Source organism: Stenella coeruleoalba (assembly GCF_951394435.1).
Source record: "Stenella coeruleoalba genome assembly, chromosome: 2".
Lineage (NCBI taxonomy): Eukaryota > Metazoa > Chordata > Mammalia > Artiodactyla > Delphinidae > Stenella > Stenella coeruleoalba.
The window spans coordinates 1,141,867-1,157,248 of NC_137147.1; the positions used below are offsets into that span (position 1 = coordinate 1,141,867).

Here is a 15,382-nt window from a genome sequence, read left to right on the forward strand (position 1 = left end):
CCCCCCGGCCGCGACCCCACCCCCAGCTCTGTCTCCCAGTAAGGCCTCCCCACCTCCATGCACACAGACCAGTCCCTCTGCTTACAGGGTCCCTTCTACTTTGTCGCCTGGTGAGCCCCTATTCCGGGCACGGCTGGGCCCCCAGGAGAAGGCACCCCACCCCCCCCATGTCGTGCAGGGCTTGGGCCTCCTGGGGAAAGGCCCTCCCGGCGCCCAGCACACCTAGTCCCATGTACCACCAAACCCAAAGCAACTCCCTCCAGCGTCCCAGGAGACCCCTGATCCAATAACCCACCCTCTCCCGACCCCCCCCCACCCTGGTACGCCTTCTCTTAGAAGGAAGACTGGGGGGACACAGAAGCCACTTGGGAGAAACTCCCACCAGAGAAGCCCTGTGACCAAGGCGGGGCCGGGCCCCCAGCTCCACCCTCCGGAGCTGGGGTCATCTCAGGCCGCGGGGCCCTCCCTGGGCACACCCAGCCCAGGTCTGGGGCACCCCCGGCACCCCTGGTGCCCAGAGCTGGTTCCACGGAAGCTATGCCACTGCTGTGGGTGACAATCTGGTGGGCCTGAGGAGGGGAGCCCCGGAGCGGGGAGGGGGGTATCCCGCAGTCACCCAAAAAGAGGCAGCTCCTGAGAGGCCAGACCCCGTGTAAGTGGGAACGGGGTCCCTACCATCTGCAGGCCCCCCGCTACCCTCCAGGCTCTGTCACCTGTCCAGGGGGCAGGGCTGTGTCACCCAGGGCTGCTGCGCTCCAGGCAGGAGAGCCTGGACAGGGAGTCACCAGGAGGAGATGTTGGATGACGTTCTGATCTTGCCCCAGCAGCCCACAGGGCCCTTCCATCAGCCCACGGCGCCACGCGTGCTCTCAGAGTGGCCAAACCGTCCCCAACCACAGGCCTGTGCCAGGTGGAAGCGATGTTCCACGGTACACAAGAGGACCCTGCCCCCCAGCGACCTCGCAGGCTGACTTGACGAGGGCCTTGGGAATGTCTGGGGCCTCCTCCAAAAGGCACAGCCCCCCTGCTCTAGGGGGAGCCGTGCTGCAGGGCACCCACTGAGCTGGGCGCTCAGCCCCGGAGAGCGCCCAGCCCTGACCGGCTGTAAGCGTCCTGCCTGGTGTCCCAGGGGGCCCACGGCCCACTGCGCCCCGGGCACTCACCAGGCACGTCGGTGGCAGGAAGCTGTTGACCCTCGAGACGCTCCACATGCCCTCTAGGCACTGCTGGGCCTGGATGGTGACCGTGCTCAGTGCCCCGCCCAGGCCGGCGGGTGCCACTGACACCTGGACGCTGGGCCCGGACGGCCAGCCCAGCCCCTTCCTCCTGCCCGGCCCCACTCGGCCCAGCTGCCGCCCCACCGGGCCCACCGGCGCCGGTCCATCCCTCGGGCCGGTGGCGGCACCGGGGCTGGGGGGCATGAGTCCGGGGCCTCCATGGGGGGCGTCAGGGTCCTCGCGGCTGGCGGGCGCCTGAAGCAGCCGCAGAGCCTCCCGTGTGAGCTGGGTCAGGTGCGTGGTACAGACGTCACAGCGGCGCTCAGCCTCCGGGCGACACGCAGGCAGCTCGTCAAGAAGCAGAGCGGAGAGGCACGGGTCCTGGGGGAACAGAGGACAAAGGGACAAAGGGATCAGCGCCTGGGTGCCAGGACTCACCGCCTGGCCCTCACGTCCACGGCGCCAGGCCAGCGTGCGTGGCGGCCGCCGCACCATCCGTAGCTGACTAATAAGCCCCGAACTGTGTCGTCAGCACACACCCAGCAGGAAATAATCATCGGGGCTTGAGGGTGAGGCTTGCGGCGCCCTTGACGACTGCCCAGCTCCTCCTGCCGTCACCACCACGCTCGCTCACAGCTAAGGAGGCGTTTGCACGCTCCCCGACGCGCAGCCAAGGCCGCGGCCGCCCGGCCGAGGAGCAGCCAGGGGGCCGGCAGAACAAGGCATCCACGGCGGGCTGGGGGCGGCCAGCACCAGGGCCCCGGCTGGAAGCAACGTCTATTCCAGAGCCAGTGGAGGTGGGGCCGGGGGGCTGGAGACCCTCCCCCTGCCTTTGCGGCATCTCTAGCCCTGCTCCACAGGGCCGAGCTGGTGATTCCAAGTCCACGGGAAAACAGAGGCCAAGCGCGGCCAGCACAGACAGGAGGCAAGGCTCGATGGCCTCCACGCTCCATCCCGGGCATGGACTTGGTCCCTGCAGCCCACCCCCTGGCCTGCACTGAGGGGGACACACGGGTCTAACTGCAAGCCTGGTAACCAGAGAGGGCTAAGAACAGGAGCCAGGGGAGCCCAGAAGAGGTCCTCGCCTAGCCTGGAGGTCAGGGAGGGCTTCCTGGAGGAGGTGACATCTCTGGAAGAAAGAAGAGGAGGGAGCCAATCCTCAGAAGGAAACTCACTGGAGGGAAGCTGTTAAGAGTCCCATTCCCAGGGCCCAGCCCCTGCACCTCGACCCCCCACCAGGCTCTGCCTCTGCCTCTCCCCGGGGCAGCCCCGCAGGGCTCTGGGTCTATGCTGGGACCAGCCCCTCAGCATCCTTGCCCCTTCCCCGAGGGGCAAGCCCCAACCACAGGTGCCTGGCTGGGACACCCCCTGAGCAGAGCATGAGCCCAGCCCAGCCGTGGCTGTGACCACCCAGGACTTCCCCAGTGTCACCTGACAGAGCAAACCCCAAATGCGGGCCTGGGTCTCCAATTCGGCCAGCTGGGGGACTCAGCCGGCCCCATCCCTCCCCATCACCACAGCCTGGACCCGCCGCAAGTCTGCAGAGCCGGGGCCCTCCCCCCTCCCTGGCCACACTTCTCCCAAAAGGTTCTAGGCAAGGCCTGGCTCCAGTCCAGCGGCCCTCTTGGCCAAAAAAGGACTACGACCTCCCCAAACCCTCAGATGCAGAAGCCGTAAGCATCGTGCAGGAGGGGGTGCCTCATTCATCCCAGCAGGGTTCCCCAAGCCTGAGCTGTGGCCAGCCTGACCAGCGTCCACAGACGCCTGGGAGGGCTCCAGAGGGTGACAGCTGGGACAGGGTGGCTTGCCGTGAAAGTCCACTCTGCCGGTCCAGCATCAGAGGGCATCGCTCTGCTTCCGTGTCCCCAGGACAGGCAGACCTCGGAGATATTTCAGTTTCGGTCCAGATCACCGCGATAAAGGGAGTATTGAAATAAAGCTAGTCACGTGAGGTTTTGGTTTCCCAATTATAAGAGCTATGCTTACACCACGCTGTAATCTTCAGCGTGCAGTAGCATTGTGTCTAAACAAAACAATTTAATCTTAAAAAAGAGCACGGATTAAAAAATGACGCTGTCAGAAAAACGGCGCTGACAGACTCGCTGGACACGGGGTTGCCACGAGGCCTCGGCTCGCAGAAAACAGCGCACCTGTGAAGCGCAGCAAAGCAAAGCACGTCCAACCGGGTGAGCCTGCGCCGCCCCGCGCTCCCGGCAGGCTCGGCCATAGAGCTGCCCCCTCACGTGCCCCCGGGCAGGCCCGGTCGAACACAGCGTGACCCCAGCCAGGCCAGGCCTTGCCAGCTACCTGATTTACGGGCCGCTCCGGAAGGCCTGGCTTTTCTCCAGCAGGGGCTGGCGGGCCCCAGAGCCTCGGAAGCGCCCAGCGTGTCGGGTCCCAATCAGCGACACCACCCCCGCCTGCTGCTCCCCCGTGGGGCCCCGGGGAGGCCCGGAAACGCCGCGGGGACCCCACTCGTGTTGCCCGTGGGCCACAGATGGAATCCAGACGGCAGCCCAGCCACGCCTGGCTCCCACGGGCCGGCTGTCACTCCATCCCCCACCCCCAACCCCGCCAGTTTTCCAGGCCCAGCCCTGATGACTCTGGTTTTTCCACTCAGCGGGAGGCAGCTAATGGTGGGCTGGTGAGAGGGCGAGGGAGGGCGGCCGCTAGAGCCATTAACCAACTTGAAAGGCGGCCCAGACCCCGCCCGGCCCAGGCCCAGCTGCCCATTGTTCTAGGGCCTCTGCTTCCGGGGAGCCCTGGCATCCCCTCCACGGCCTGCACAAGAGGAGGCGGAAGGAAAGTGGGAAGCGCAGGGCATGGGGGGCTGCTAACAGCCCTGGGCCCCCACCAGATCCCCACCGCGCGGCCACGGCAGCCCCCCGCCCAAGCCCCGCCCCCAGCCGGTCCCAAGGAATTCAGGTGGGGCGCCAGGGAGGCCCCAGCGGCCCCAGGCCTCAGGCTCTGAGCATCAAAGCCCTACGTGGGAACCACAGGGGTCTGCTCCGGGGGGAGAGGGCCCCCCTAGCTCAAGCACACCCCGCACAGGGAGACAAGCCCAGGGCTGCCCGGCCACCTGCTCGGTGAGCCAACTGAGGGGGTTTCTGCGCTCGTGGCCCCCCAGGTCTCCCGAGTCCTGCCTCACAAGTTCCCAGGAGGGCCAGGCCCAACACACCCTGGCCCACCCCATGGCCAAAGCCCCCTTGAGGGGCCAAGTACCCCCTTGCAGCAATGGCAGCCGAGCCCACCCCTTGGGGGACCCTCCCATCATCACTGCCGAAGGCTGGCTGATCCCCCGGGCCTCGAGGGGCTCCCGGCGTGGGGCAGGCCCGTCTCTCCAACCCGTCTCCTGTCACACACGTGAGATGGCAAAGGCCAACAGGGGGAGGGACCCGCCTGGGGTGACCGCACGGAGAGCCCAGCGGACCCTGAGCCCCTCAGACAGGCCAGGCAGCAGCGGCTGGGCCGCCACAGGGGCCAAAGCGGCGCTCGGGCAGCAGCTGGGCCACTGAGCAGCCGGGACAGTCCCTGCACGCTGGTCACTCAGAACCACAGCCCTCGCTGGAGGGACCAGCCGGGGGACCGCAAGCTTTGGGCAGGACAGGCCTAGAGCCAGGATCCCCGCCCCCAGCTGCTGGCCCAGCACTCGGGGCTCCAGGGATGGGGCTTCTCCTGGGAGCTGGCACGGGCCACTCCCAGGAAGGGCACCCTGGGCCCCAGAAGGTGAGGGGTGACGGCACCTTCCACACCACCTGCCGACCCCTGGGCAGCCCTCAGGGAGACAAAGGCCCCTCCCCACTCCTCAGCCACCCCTTCCCCCCAGTGCAGCCCACAGTCCTCAGACCCCAGCACAGGGCGGGGAGCTGGGGGACGCCTGGGAGGAGCAGCCCTCCCTCCCCCGGGCCTGGTCTCCTCTCCCAGCCCTGGAGCAGCTCCTGGCAGCTCCAGGGCCCACAGGCCCAAGTTCCAGAATTTTAACCCCTGAAAGCCCCGGCCACCGTGCAGGCTGGCACCCACCCCTCCCCTCCAGAGCCCAGCACCTTCAGAAAGACAGTAGTTTTCCTGTTGCAAAATATTACTTTTAGTTTCCTCTTTGTGGTCTAATCAGACAGATATTTCACTTGCATTTGGAAACTGTTTTTCTTAATTTGATTCAACTTAGCATCGCGTACCACCTACCCTGCACGCTGCCTGGCTTTCAGGGAGCCTCCCCGCACTTAAAAATGATGACTTCTCACTCTTCGCTTTGTTTCTGGGTCTCCAAGTTGCTTTAAGTAATCCTTCCATTTGCTCCTGTGAGGGAGCCCTGGAGGGGGCCGCGCTGCCCCACCATCACCACCAGGAGAGGCCTCCCCAGCCCGGCTGGTCAGGCCCCCGTGTAGGGCAGGAGGGGAGCTGACCAGAAGCTCCCCACCCCACCACCACGGATGCCCCCCTGGGAGGGGGTGGGGAGGGGCTCTATTCCGCAATTCAGAAAAGCCCCCAGGCCGCAGGGCTATGAGGCGACCCTCTCTGAGCCCCCATCACCCCGTCTTTTAAAAGGGGGCCTGGGCACCCGCTGGCAGGACGGCTAGGAGAGCACATGGGCCCAGAGGCCAGCCACACGGTCAGGCTCGACAAGCAGGCACTGAGCAAGGTCCCACCAGCCACAGCTCCCTCCGCCCCATCCTCCCTTCTCTCCACAAACAAAGCAGCTGGGCCGTGACCCCGCGCGGCCCCCTTTTCCGGAGTTGACAACAGGTCCAGGAAGGGACCCCTGGCTGCCGGGCCGGGCGCTGCCCTCCCGGGCTCTGCTGTCGAGGACATTCCCAGGTCGCGTGCAGCGGGCTCGGTTTCCAGCCACACCACAGCCATCCCAGGCCCTCCCTCCCTCCCTCCCACCCAGCCAGGGCCTCACCAGGGGCCCGGCCCCCAGCCCCAGGCCCCACCACCTGCTGGGTCCAGTGGGATGCCTGGAGACCCAAACCCAACCCTCCCTCTGCCAGCCAGGCCGCCAGAGACCACCCCGGCCTGCAGGCCTGCAGCTCTGAGGCCCCAAGCTGACACAGGGGGAGGGGAGGGGGGCCGTAGCCTGGCCCACCCAGCGCTGCCCAGCACCCATCCCCAAGACCCTGTGCCAGGCACCGGCCAGCTGGGCAGCTCGGGGCACACACTAGCTCATTGAGACCTCCTCCCCTCAACGGCCTCTCTATCCTCCACACGAGGCCACACAGGGTGGCGGGGGCCCGGGGGGCTAAAGGCCAGACAGGCAGGACGGCCTCAGCGGGTGAGGGTGGTGGAGAAGCAGCTCCACCAGGACACCCGCCACAGGGTGGGGGGGGGGGGCCTGGCGCCCAGCCGGACACAGCCTTCAGTCTGACTGTCCACCGCCGCAGGGTGGGAGGGGGTGCCTGGCGCCCAGCCGGACACAGCCTTCACACTGTCCACCTCTGGATGCGAGCACAGCCTGTGGACCTCAGTTTCCTCTTCCGGACAACGGGCCGTGGCAGATCGCACCCCGCAAGCCCAGCCACGGCCAGGGCCCCCAATGCCCCGTGGGAGGCTCTGAGTCCCGGCAAAAGGGGCAGGTGCAGAAGCTGAATGGGGCCCCTGCCCCCAGGTGGCCCCAGATACCGTGTTCTCCGGCACACAGGGCCACCCCCGACCACCAGCCCCTCCGACAAGGCTGCCAGAAGAGCCCGGAACTACGGCTCTTTATCGGAGGGCTTCCCAGGACGCCCCAGGCCCCACTTCTACTCCAGGGCTGGAGTGCAACTGCACTCCACCCCACCTCCCTACCTTCGACCTCATCCTGCTTTCCCCTTGTCACCCTACAGGGCACCCAAGACACGGTCTCCGCATGTGCTCCGGGCAACCCCACCCTCGAGCTCTTGATGCTCCGCCCCTGGAGACCCTCACCCCACCTCTGGGCTAATTCCAGCCCAGATCAAATACCACCTCCTCCAGGAGGTCCTCCTGGGTGCCCCTTTCCAGAGCCCTCCCTCCCAGGGCACTTTGGTTAAGAGCACAGACTTCAGAGGTGGAGAAGCCAGGGTGCATGGCCTCGGGCAAGTCACTCTTGTCCGCTACTTCCTCCCCTGGCACGTGGGGCGGTGGAGCTAAGCACATAATTCCCAGAGGCCGGCTCACTGGTGACGGGTTTTGAACAGGCCAAGTATGTGGGGCTGGCGGGGATTCCAGGAAGCAAAACTGGGCTGTGGCCTCGCTGGGCTGTGTGGGGGAGGATGGTGACGGGGAGCCTAGGACGGGGCAATTCGGAAGGAGCCGACTCTGCAGCCCACACCCCCGAGCAGGGCACGGGGCAGGGCCAGCGCCCGGCACGCTCCACCCGGAAACGGAGGCAGTTGCGCAGGCCAGCATCCATCACACGGGATCAGAGGTGAACGCACACGGCGGTGTAAGGACGTCCACCCAAGGCGGACACAGTAGCCTGTCACGGGGCCGTGTAGGGCCATAAATCCACCAGCCCCAGGCACCCAGCTGAGTCCACCCACCCCGCCCCAGCCCAGCGCCCACAGCCGAAGCCTGGGATGCTGCCCAGGGGGGCAGGGACCAGACCAGATGAGTCCGGGGAGCCCTCCCAGGAGCCCTGCAGTCCACATTGGTCCCTCGGCCACAAAACGTAGCACCAGAAGCGAAAGCGCCCCTTCACCCAGAGGGGGCCAGAGAGTCTACTCAGCCCAAGGATGCTGTTCCCAGACAGGGCAGCTGAGGCCCTGCCAAGAAGCGACCACACCACAGGAGCTGGGGCCACAGGAGCTGGGGCCACGGGAGCTGGGGCCACGGGAACGGGGGCCACAGGAGCTGGGGAGAGAGGTTTGTCCGCCACGCGTCCACCCAGCGGGAATGAAGATCACGGGGCTCAGAGGTCAGGGCTCAGGGGTGCATGACCAGAGAGCAGCTCCCAGAGGGTCCCAGACAGCCCAGACTGGCTGCTTCCAGAAACCTGACAGGGGACAGCCTGGCCCTGAATGCCACCCCCCACCGCACGGGTTCGCCGTCCCCAGGAAGCAGACGAGTGGACGGAGGCCAGATGCACTGAGGGACACTCGATCCACTTCCATTCTGTTTGTTTATTCATACCCCGCACCTTCTTGCACAAAAACTGCGGTGGCTTCCAGGAATTACTCGGCATAAATTGGAAGTGAAACCACGTGGCTAGTGACAGTCATGTTAGAGCAGCTAGGAACGATCAGTTCCCACAGATGTGTGAGAAAGGGCCCATGCGGTTGGCGGAAGCTGAAGACTGCATTTGCTGTGAGCTTCCTGGCAGGCAAAGGAAAAAGGAAACTAGACTTTCCTTGCCATTCAAGACGACAACCAGCTCTTCCAACTGCCAAGTAAAAGATCCCTTCAGGACACTCGAGGGAGCCTTGAGAAGGCCCCAGACCCCCTCCCTTAAGCCATGCCAGACCAAGACAAGCCCCCGGAAAGGCACTGAGCAGCCCGAGGTACAGGGGTGACACCCTGACCCTCCCCCTTTCAGCAGAGAGGCAGTGAGGAAAGTCACCACAACTCACTCCCCTGCTCAGCCCCAGTGCTGACTGCAACTGGACTCCCCTCAAGAAGCTCCCTACCCCAGACCCCAGCCGGCCCCCAAAGCGCCATCTCCGCCTCCGGCTGACGTTCAGAAGACAGGTGCTCAGGACCCGAAGCTCAGTCCCGCCCCCACTGCCCACCCTCACTCCCCGAAGCCCCAGACCAGCAAGGACCCAAGACGGGCACACGGATGGGACCAGAGGAAGTTCCCAGGGACAGCAGGGGACACCAGCTAGACCACCGCCCACCTAGGGAGGAGGGGGCCAGGGCAGGGTGTGGAGGGGCCGGCCGAGGTCTCGCACAGGCCAGGTGGCAAGGCCAGGCCTGACCGGCCTCCTCCCTCCTCCCGCCCAGGCTTGGTCCCCGCGGCCTGATCCCTCCCCGGCTGAGTCATCAGTCCCCTACCAGCTGGGAGAGTGCCCAGCAGCCAGCCCCAGGGAGCACCGGCCCCTCTCACACCTCCCAGCTGCCTCTGGGGCTTGCCAACACCTGGCTCAGCTGGAGAATGCTGTTGACACCAGGCGCCCCGCCCCGGGGAGCCCCCCCAGAAGCTGGTGGAGCTCAGGCCAGGCTCCAAACAGCATGGGGGACACGGGCCCAGGGACTGTGACCCCAGGTGGCAAATGTCCAGCACCAGCTGGGCCAAGCCCCTGCCGCCCCGGGACCCCACCGTGGCATACCAGTGCGGTCAGAGCCGGGGGCGGTGGGGACAGACCACGCAGGCGTGCTGGGGGTGGTGACAGAGGCCCACCACTCCTGAGCCAGGCCCCAGAGAGAGATGGGAGGGTCTCCAGGCCTCTAGCCTTAGAAGCCTGGTCACTCACCCCGCGCTGTGCCCGGGGTGAGCCCACGGCCTCCCGGCAGCCTTCAGACTCGCTGTCCAGCTTGGCGAAAAACACGAACCAGTGCTGGGGCTGCATGGGTGGGCAGTGGTTCTGGAATTCGCAGGGTGAGGGAGGACGAGACCCCCCTGTTCGAGTGAGCGAGAGATTCCCAAGATCGAAAGGAGAACTGATCACTTCCCCCATCTGAGCACTAATCAGTTCAGTGCCGTGTTGACACGTGGACGTCACGGGTTCCAGAAGAGTCACCACCTCCACGCGATGCATCTGGGCGGCAGCTGGAGCAGATCCCCAAGCAGGATCCCTGCCCCCCACAGCTGCAAGGGGCTGGGGACCGCCATCCTCCACAAGGGCCTCATATGGGGCGGCGGGGAGAGCCAAGGTCCAGTCCAGCAGCCCTCGGGGTGAACACAGCAGGGTGTGGGAGGCAAGATCTGGTCACTCAGTCGTTCAACAAACGTTTCTGGGTGACCCAGACCCCATGCCTGCCCTGACAGAGCTCCTGGCCTGGGGGTAGCACACTGGCCACAGAGACCACACAGTGGCCGTGGAGTGTGGGAAGGGCTGAGAAAAGGCGGGGCCAGGTGGCAGCAGGGGTAGCCTCTGGGAGGACGGTGGAGATGTGGGGGAGGGAAAGCTCGGGGGAGGGGAGGGGAGGAGAGGTTCACTGCACATGGAGGGCCACCAGGCTCTGTGCCAGGAGCTCAAAGTGAGGCCACTCAGTGAGGTCCGAGTCCCCCACCACTGTCAGCTGCCCAAGCAGGGCTCAGGGCAACTCAGGCTGTACGGTTCCACCAAATGAGTATGGGTGGGGGTGGGGGGGTAAGTCTGTCAAAGGGGCACGGGGGGGGGGGGGAGTCTGCCAAAGGGGCACGGGGGGGGGGGTCTGCCAAAGGGGCGCTGTGGCAGACCACCATGCAATGAAGAAGGGGCCCCGTGCCCAGGGGCTGTGCCTTTCGGGGGGCCTCGGTCTGGGCTCAGTCTGGCAGGGTCCAGGTGGACAGCAGGACCCAGGACTGGCCAGGGACCCTCCTGAGGGCTCCACAGTTCAGAGAGTCCCCTCTGGCTGCCCTGAGGGCGGGCAGCTGTGGGTGGGCTGGGCCGGGGGACAATGACAGGGGCCTGCAGGAACTTGGTGACCAGTTTGCCAGGGAAGGCTGGGGCCTCAGGTTCTGACTCGGGGGATAGAGTGGCCAGTACTAAGCTGGAGGGCGCTCAGTCGTGGAGGAGAGGAAGGCCTGGCTTTGGTCCCTGGGTGGGGGGTTCTGGGAGCTCCCAGCAGAGGCCTCTCAGAGGCAGGGGCAGGGAGAGCAGAGCAGGGAACTGGCAGGACCACCTGGGGAGGCTGGGGCAGGGGGAGGGGGCCTGGGGAGAAGCAGGGCATCTGCAGCGGGGCCCACGGGAGGAGCGGCCCGTGGAGGCCACAGGACAGTCCGAAGGGCGTGCTCCAGGCCACGCAGGGGTCCGAAGGGGTCACTCAGAGACAAGGCCTTGGACCCTGGTGAGAGCAGAGGTGGCTCCGTGGAGGCCCAGAGGCCCCAGCCTGGCATCCCGTCCACAACCAGGCCCACCACCCCTCCCAGTTCAGGCAGGACGGTCTCTGGGCTCCAAGCTGGGCAGGCAGAGCATGTTCCCTCCCCCACGGCCCCCAGGGACACTGGGGCTCCAAAGCAGGGGGCACAGTCCTATCTGCTCCGCATGGATGAGGTCCCTGGGCGGGAACCACGGTCATCCTCACTGCCCAGGTGCGGAAACTGAGGCAGGCACAGGGAGGAGGGAGCAGAGGCAGCAAGGGGGAGGCGGGCCCTCCACCCAGGCCGCCCGCCCACCTCCCATGGGCACCAAAGACCTGGGCACAGCATGACCCCCAAGCCTACATCCCAGGAAAAGCAACAAGGGCTGAGGCGTACGGGCCAGCCCGTGCCAGACGTGGCCCAACACACCTGTGAAAGGGGCGCGAAGGTGGTCCCAGGTACAGAGAGGGAAACCGAGGCCACGAGCTCTCAGCGAACCTGCCCAAGGCCCCAGCCTGGAGCTGGCAGCTGGCAGGAGGGTGGGCAAGAAGCCAGCGGGGAGTCGAGCCCCGGCAGGGATGCCTCAGGCAGAGGATGGGGTGGCCGTGAAACATCACATCCCTCGACCCTTGCAAGGCTCCCTCCCACCTGGGGCAAGGGCCTCTCAGCCAGGCTGGGGTCCCAGCTCCACCCTCATCCCAGGCCATGGGAGCCCAGCAAGCCACCTCCGGACCGGGGCGTCCCCAGATGCCCCAAGCACGGGACTAAGTGAGATGACAGCCAGCAAAGTTCTCTGTAAACTGTGAAGTACCGTTCTCACAAAGCTCATCTCCTCACGACGAGAAACAAGAAAGGGCCCTAGGGAAAATTCTAGACCACAAACTACATTCCAGTGCCTTGTCAGCCTCAGAGCAGAGCCCAGTGCCCCTGGACCATCGGGCCAGACTCCTGGGAGGCCCCCCTGGGGCTCACCCAGAGCCGGGCACACGCGGGTCCCCCCGGCTGCCCCAGCCTCCTTCGCAAACTAAAAGCAGAAGCAGCTGCACAAGCCCAGCCCGGGCACCGTCTCCCCAGCCTGCCCTGCAGGAAGCTCTGGGGCAGGCCGGGTGAGGCTGCAGGCTGTGCGCGAATCAGCCTGGGTCACACAGGACAATGACACCCGCCAAGGCCCCAGCCACCTTGTCCCATGTCCCACGGCCCGGGTGGCTCAGTCCAAGGGCCTGAAGCCCCCTTGGGCCCATTCCCACCCTCTCTGGAGAAACAGTGGATGACGGGGCCCTCCCTTCCTCAGGCACAGCGCCCTACAGGCTGGACAGCACCCCAGAAGGGCCCCTGGAGGCTACCCCCATCTGACAAAGGAGGAAATGCGGCGGGGGAAGGGGCCAAAGAGATCAACAAAGCCAGAGACCCTGGTCTGCTGCGTGAACAGGCCGCTGGGTGCCAGGGACAGCTGGGGAAGGGGGTGAGCCCTCACCTGGCACTGAGGGGTACCCAGTGTCAAACGCCAAACTCGGGGAGGCCAGGGGAGGTGGAAGGTGAGCACTGTGGGTGGTCCAGGGCCTTCCCTGATGAGCTGTCTGCAGGAAACGACCACTGAGACCTCCAGATGAGGGACCCCGAATCCACCGGCGACTGGTGTGACCTGCAGCTCTCTCCACCAGTATCCCCTGCCCACCTGCGACCCACCGGCCACATGTCCAGCACCACCAGGCAAAGCCCAGTTCAGTCACTAAAGCCTCTCCTCTCTCTGGCCTCAATTTCCCCTAACGGGGTAGTAAGATGGCCCTGTGGCCCTGTCAGGCCCCCAGGCGTCTAGCCCAGAACACCCTCTCCTGGGGCCGTGAAGGTCTTCTCACGTTTTTTCAACCAGATTCAGGCCACGTGGGGCACAGAGCGTGGCAAGGCTGCACCCTACTCAGGGCAGCAGATGCAGGAGCGTGCAGCCCCACCCCAGGACGGGCCACAGGCCCCCTCCCCTGACCGCAGAGCGAGGGTGCCCAGGACACAAACCAGACTCACATCCCCACTCCCAGTGCCACGGGGAACACCGCTGGACCCCAGGAGGCCGGGGTCTCGCCCAGACAACAGGGCCTCCTCGGAGAACTATATTTAGATTCAATGGGGATTATGCAGGCTTACTTCCCAGGACAGCTTTCAGAAAGGCTGCAGGTCGGGCGGGAAGGGCTTCCTCTGGAGAACCCCCCCCCCCAGCCCCCAGCTTCCCAGGCTGTGCAAACTTCCAGAGCGCATTGTTCCTGGAACAATGGTCCCTGCTCCTTCCAAGACCAGGGCAAGCCCGTTGGCTACAGAAGTCGGCAGAGCGCCCTCCCCTGGCCAACACCTTGGCAGCTGGGTCTGGAGCCTGGGGGGCCAGATGGGTGGCCACTGCCTAAAGTGGCAGAGCCCCAGGCTGTGGGCCACACGCAACTCTTAGCCATGGCCCTGGGAGGGGACAGGGAGGGGCCCCCCCCCTCGCAGCAGCTGGCCCACCCTCTGGCCCTCCAAGCCCTCCTGCCCCAGGTGTGCAGTTTCCAGACACCTGGCTGGGGGCCCAGGTGCTCCAAGGGCAACAACACACCAAATAACCTCTTGCCGCTGGCAACGCAGGAGCTGTCCCGCCCGGGGTGGAGGCCCCGCCATCTCCCCCTCTTCTCCCTCTCCCAAACACACACTCGGCTTCCAGCTGTGGGACATCTGCAGCAGAAACGCCCACCCAGCCCCTCCCATCAGACAGTGGGACCCTCTTAGGATGAAATGCCCCAACCCACACACAAGGTGTTAACAGACGGGAAACCGAGGCCCAGAGAAGGGAAGGGACTGGCCCCAAATCCACGGTGGAACCTCGCCTCCCTCCGGGCCCCGAAGACTCCCAAGTGTCAACATAGAACCCGTCCCAGGGGCCGGCCTGAGGAAGGGTCACTCACCCGGAGGGGTGTCCCGGGCCCGCCGACCAGCTTCCACGCCTGTCGCTTGAGCTCGGCGAGCTTCGTGTGGCAGTGGCGGCACCAGCCGCCTCCACCAGCCGAGTGTCCCTGCTCCGCGCCCGCCCCGGCGCCCTCGGGCGCAGGGCGGTTGCCGCATGGATCCTGCTCCGGCCCGGCGGTCAGTCTCTTGCGGGGGGGCACCTCCAGCAGCTGCAACGTCTCGCGGGCCGGGCCGCCCTCTGTCACCTGGTGGGGGGGGCAGAAGGGGACAGTGAGCTTGGGCCGCTGGGCGGCGCCACCCCGGTACCCAGCACCGGAGACTCCAGACCTCAGAGCGACCCAGGCCGAGTGACTCACTCGACAAAGTTACGAGCGCTGGGCACGAACCTGCAGCGCAACGTGTTCTTCCATCCCGGGAGGGCTTCATTGCCCGCCCCCCCCCCCAGCAGGAGGCCCGTCGCCACCCGCGCTCCGCTCCAGGCCCGGCCCCCAGGGGGCGCCGCGCACCCTGCCAGTGTCCTCTGCGTCCCGGGCTCGGTCCCGGGCCGTCCGCCGGCCCCCCGTCGCCCGCCTCCCTCTCGTGCCCCGCTGCGCGTACCGCGGGCTGCGCCGCACACAGGGGGGCGCCGCGGCTGCCCATGGCCGGGACGCAGGAAGGGCTGGGCCGTCGCTTTGGGGCCACGAGGGCTCTCCGGGGTCGCCGCGGCTACGTGATCCGGCCTGAGGACGGCCCCATGGCGAGGCCGGCCGCTCCGAAGTTCGCGGAGCAGGCAAGTGGCGGAGAGCGCGATGGCTGTGGCGGCGAGCGCGCTCGGAAACGAGGGCGGGGCCGGGGACTCCGGGGGCGGGGAGGGGCGGGGCTCCGGGAGAGCTGTCCCGCCCCGCCCAAGCCCTCGCTCGGCAGTGTGTGGGGGAGGGGGTCCCGCAGCGCCGCGGCCGCACCCACTCCGAGGCCCCCAACCTGTTAGGCGAGTCCCAGCCCGAGGGAGGGGCGCTGGGGGCCGCGATGAGATACTCCGTACACGCGCGCGTATGCGCCTTCCTGCTCCTCTCCTGGGACACTGGGGTCTCCTGGGAGGCCCCAACCCACTCGTCACTTTACAGCCGAGAAAACTGAGGCCGCGGAGGGGAAGGTCTTGCCCAAGGTCACACAACAAAGTGGAAGGGAACCCCGGCCCCCAGGCTCCCGATCGCTTTTTCCTGAAAATCCAGCGCACTCCGCGTGTCGGTGGCCACACTTTGGGTCTAACTGTCACGCATGGGTGAGCATCGCCGGGCTCTGTGCCTCGGAACGTGCAGCGCCCATGCCAGTCTATCTGTGCCTAGGCGTGTCTGCAAACGGC

At 66.3% G+C, this 15,382-nt stretch overlaps 1 protein-coding gene across 1 annotated transcript in view; it reads right to left on the reverse strand.

Annotated features, from left to right (window-relative positions):
* Positions 1-14,852, reverse strand: part of KIF26A (kinesin family member 26A) — a 38,816-nt gene extending 23,964 nt beyond the window's left edge. The window contains exons 1-3 of the mRNA XM_079913187.1: positions 14,638-14,852; positions 14,040-14,285; positions 1,164-1,598 (exon numbers count right to left, since the gene is read on the reverse strand). Of these exons, the coding sequence (XP_079769313.1) occupies positions 1,164-1,598; positions 14,040-14,285; positions 14,638-14,679 (723 nt within the window). The 5' untranslated portion in view covers positions 14,680-14,852. The remainder of the gene's footprint in view (positions 1-1,163; positions 1,599-14,039; positions 14,286-14,637) is intronic.
* Positions 14,853-15,382: the final 530 nt, after the last annotated feature.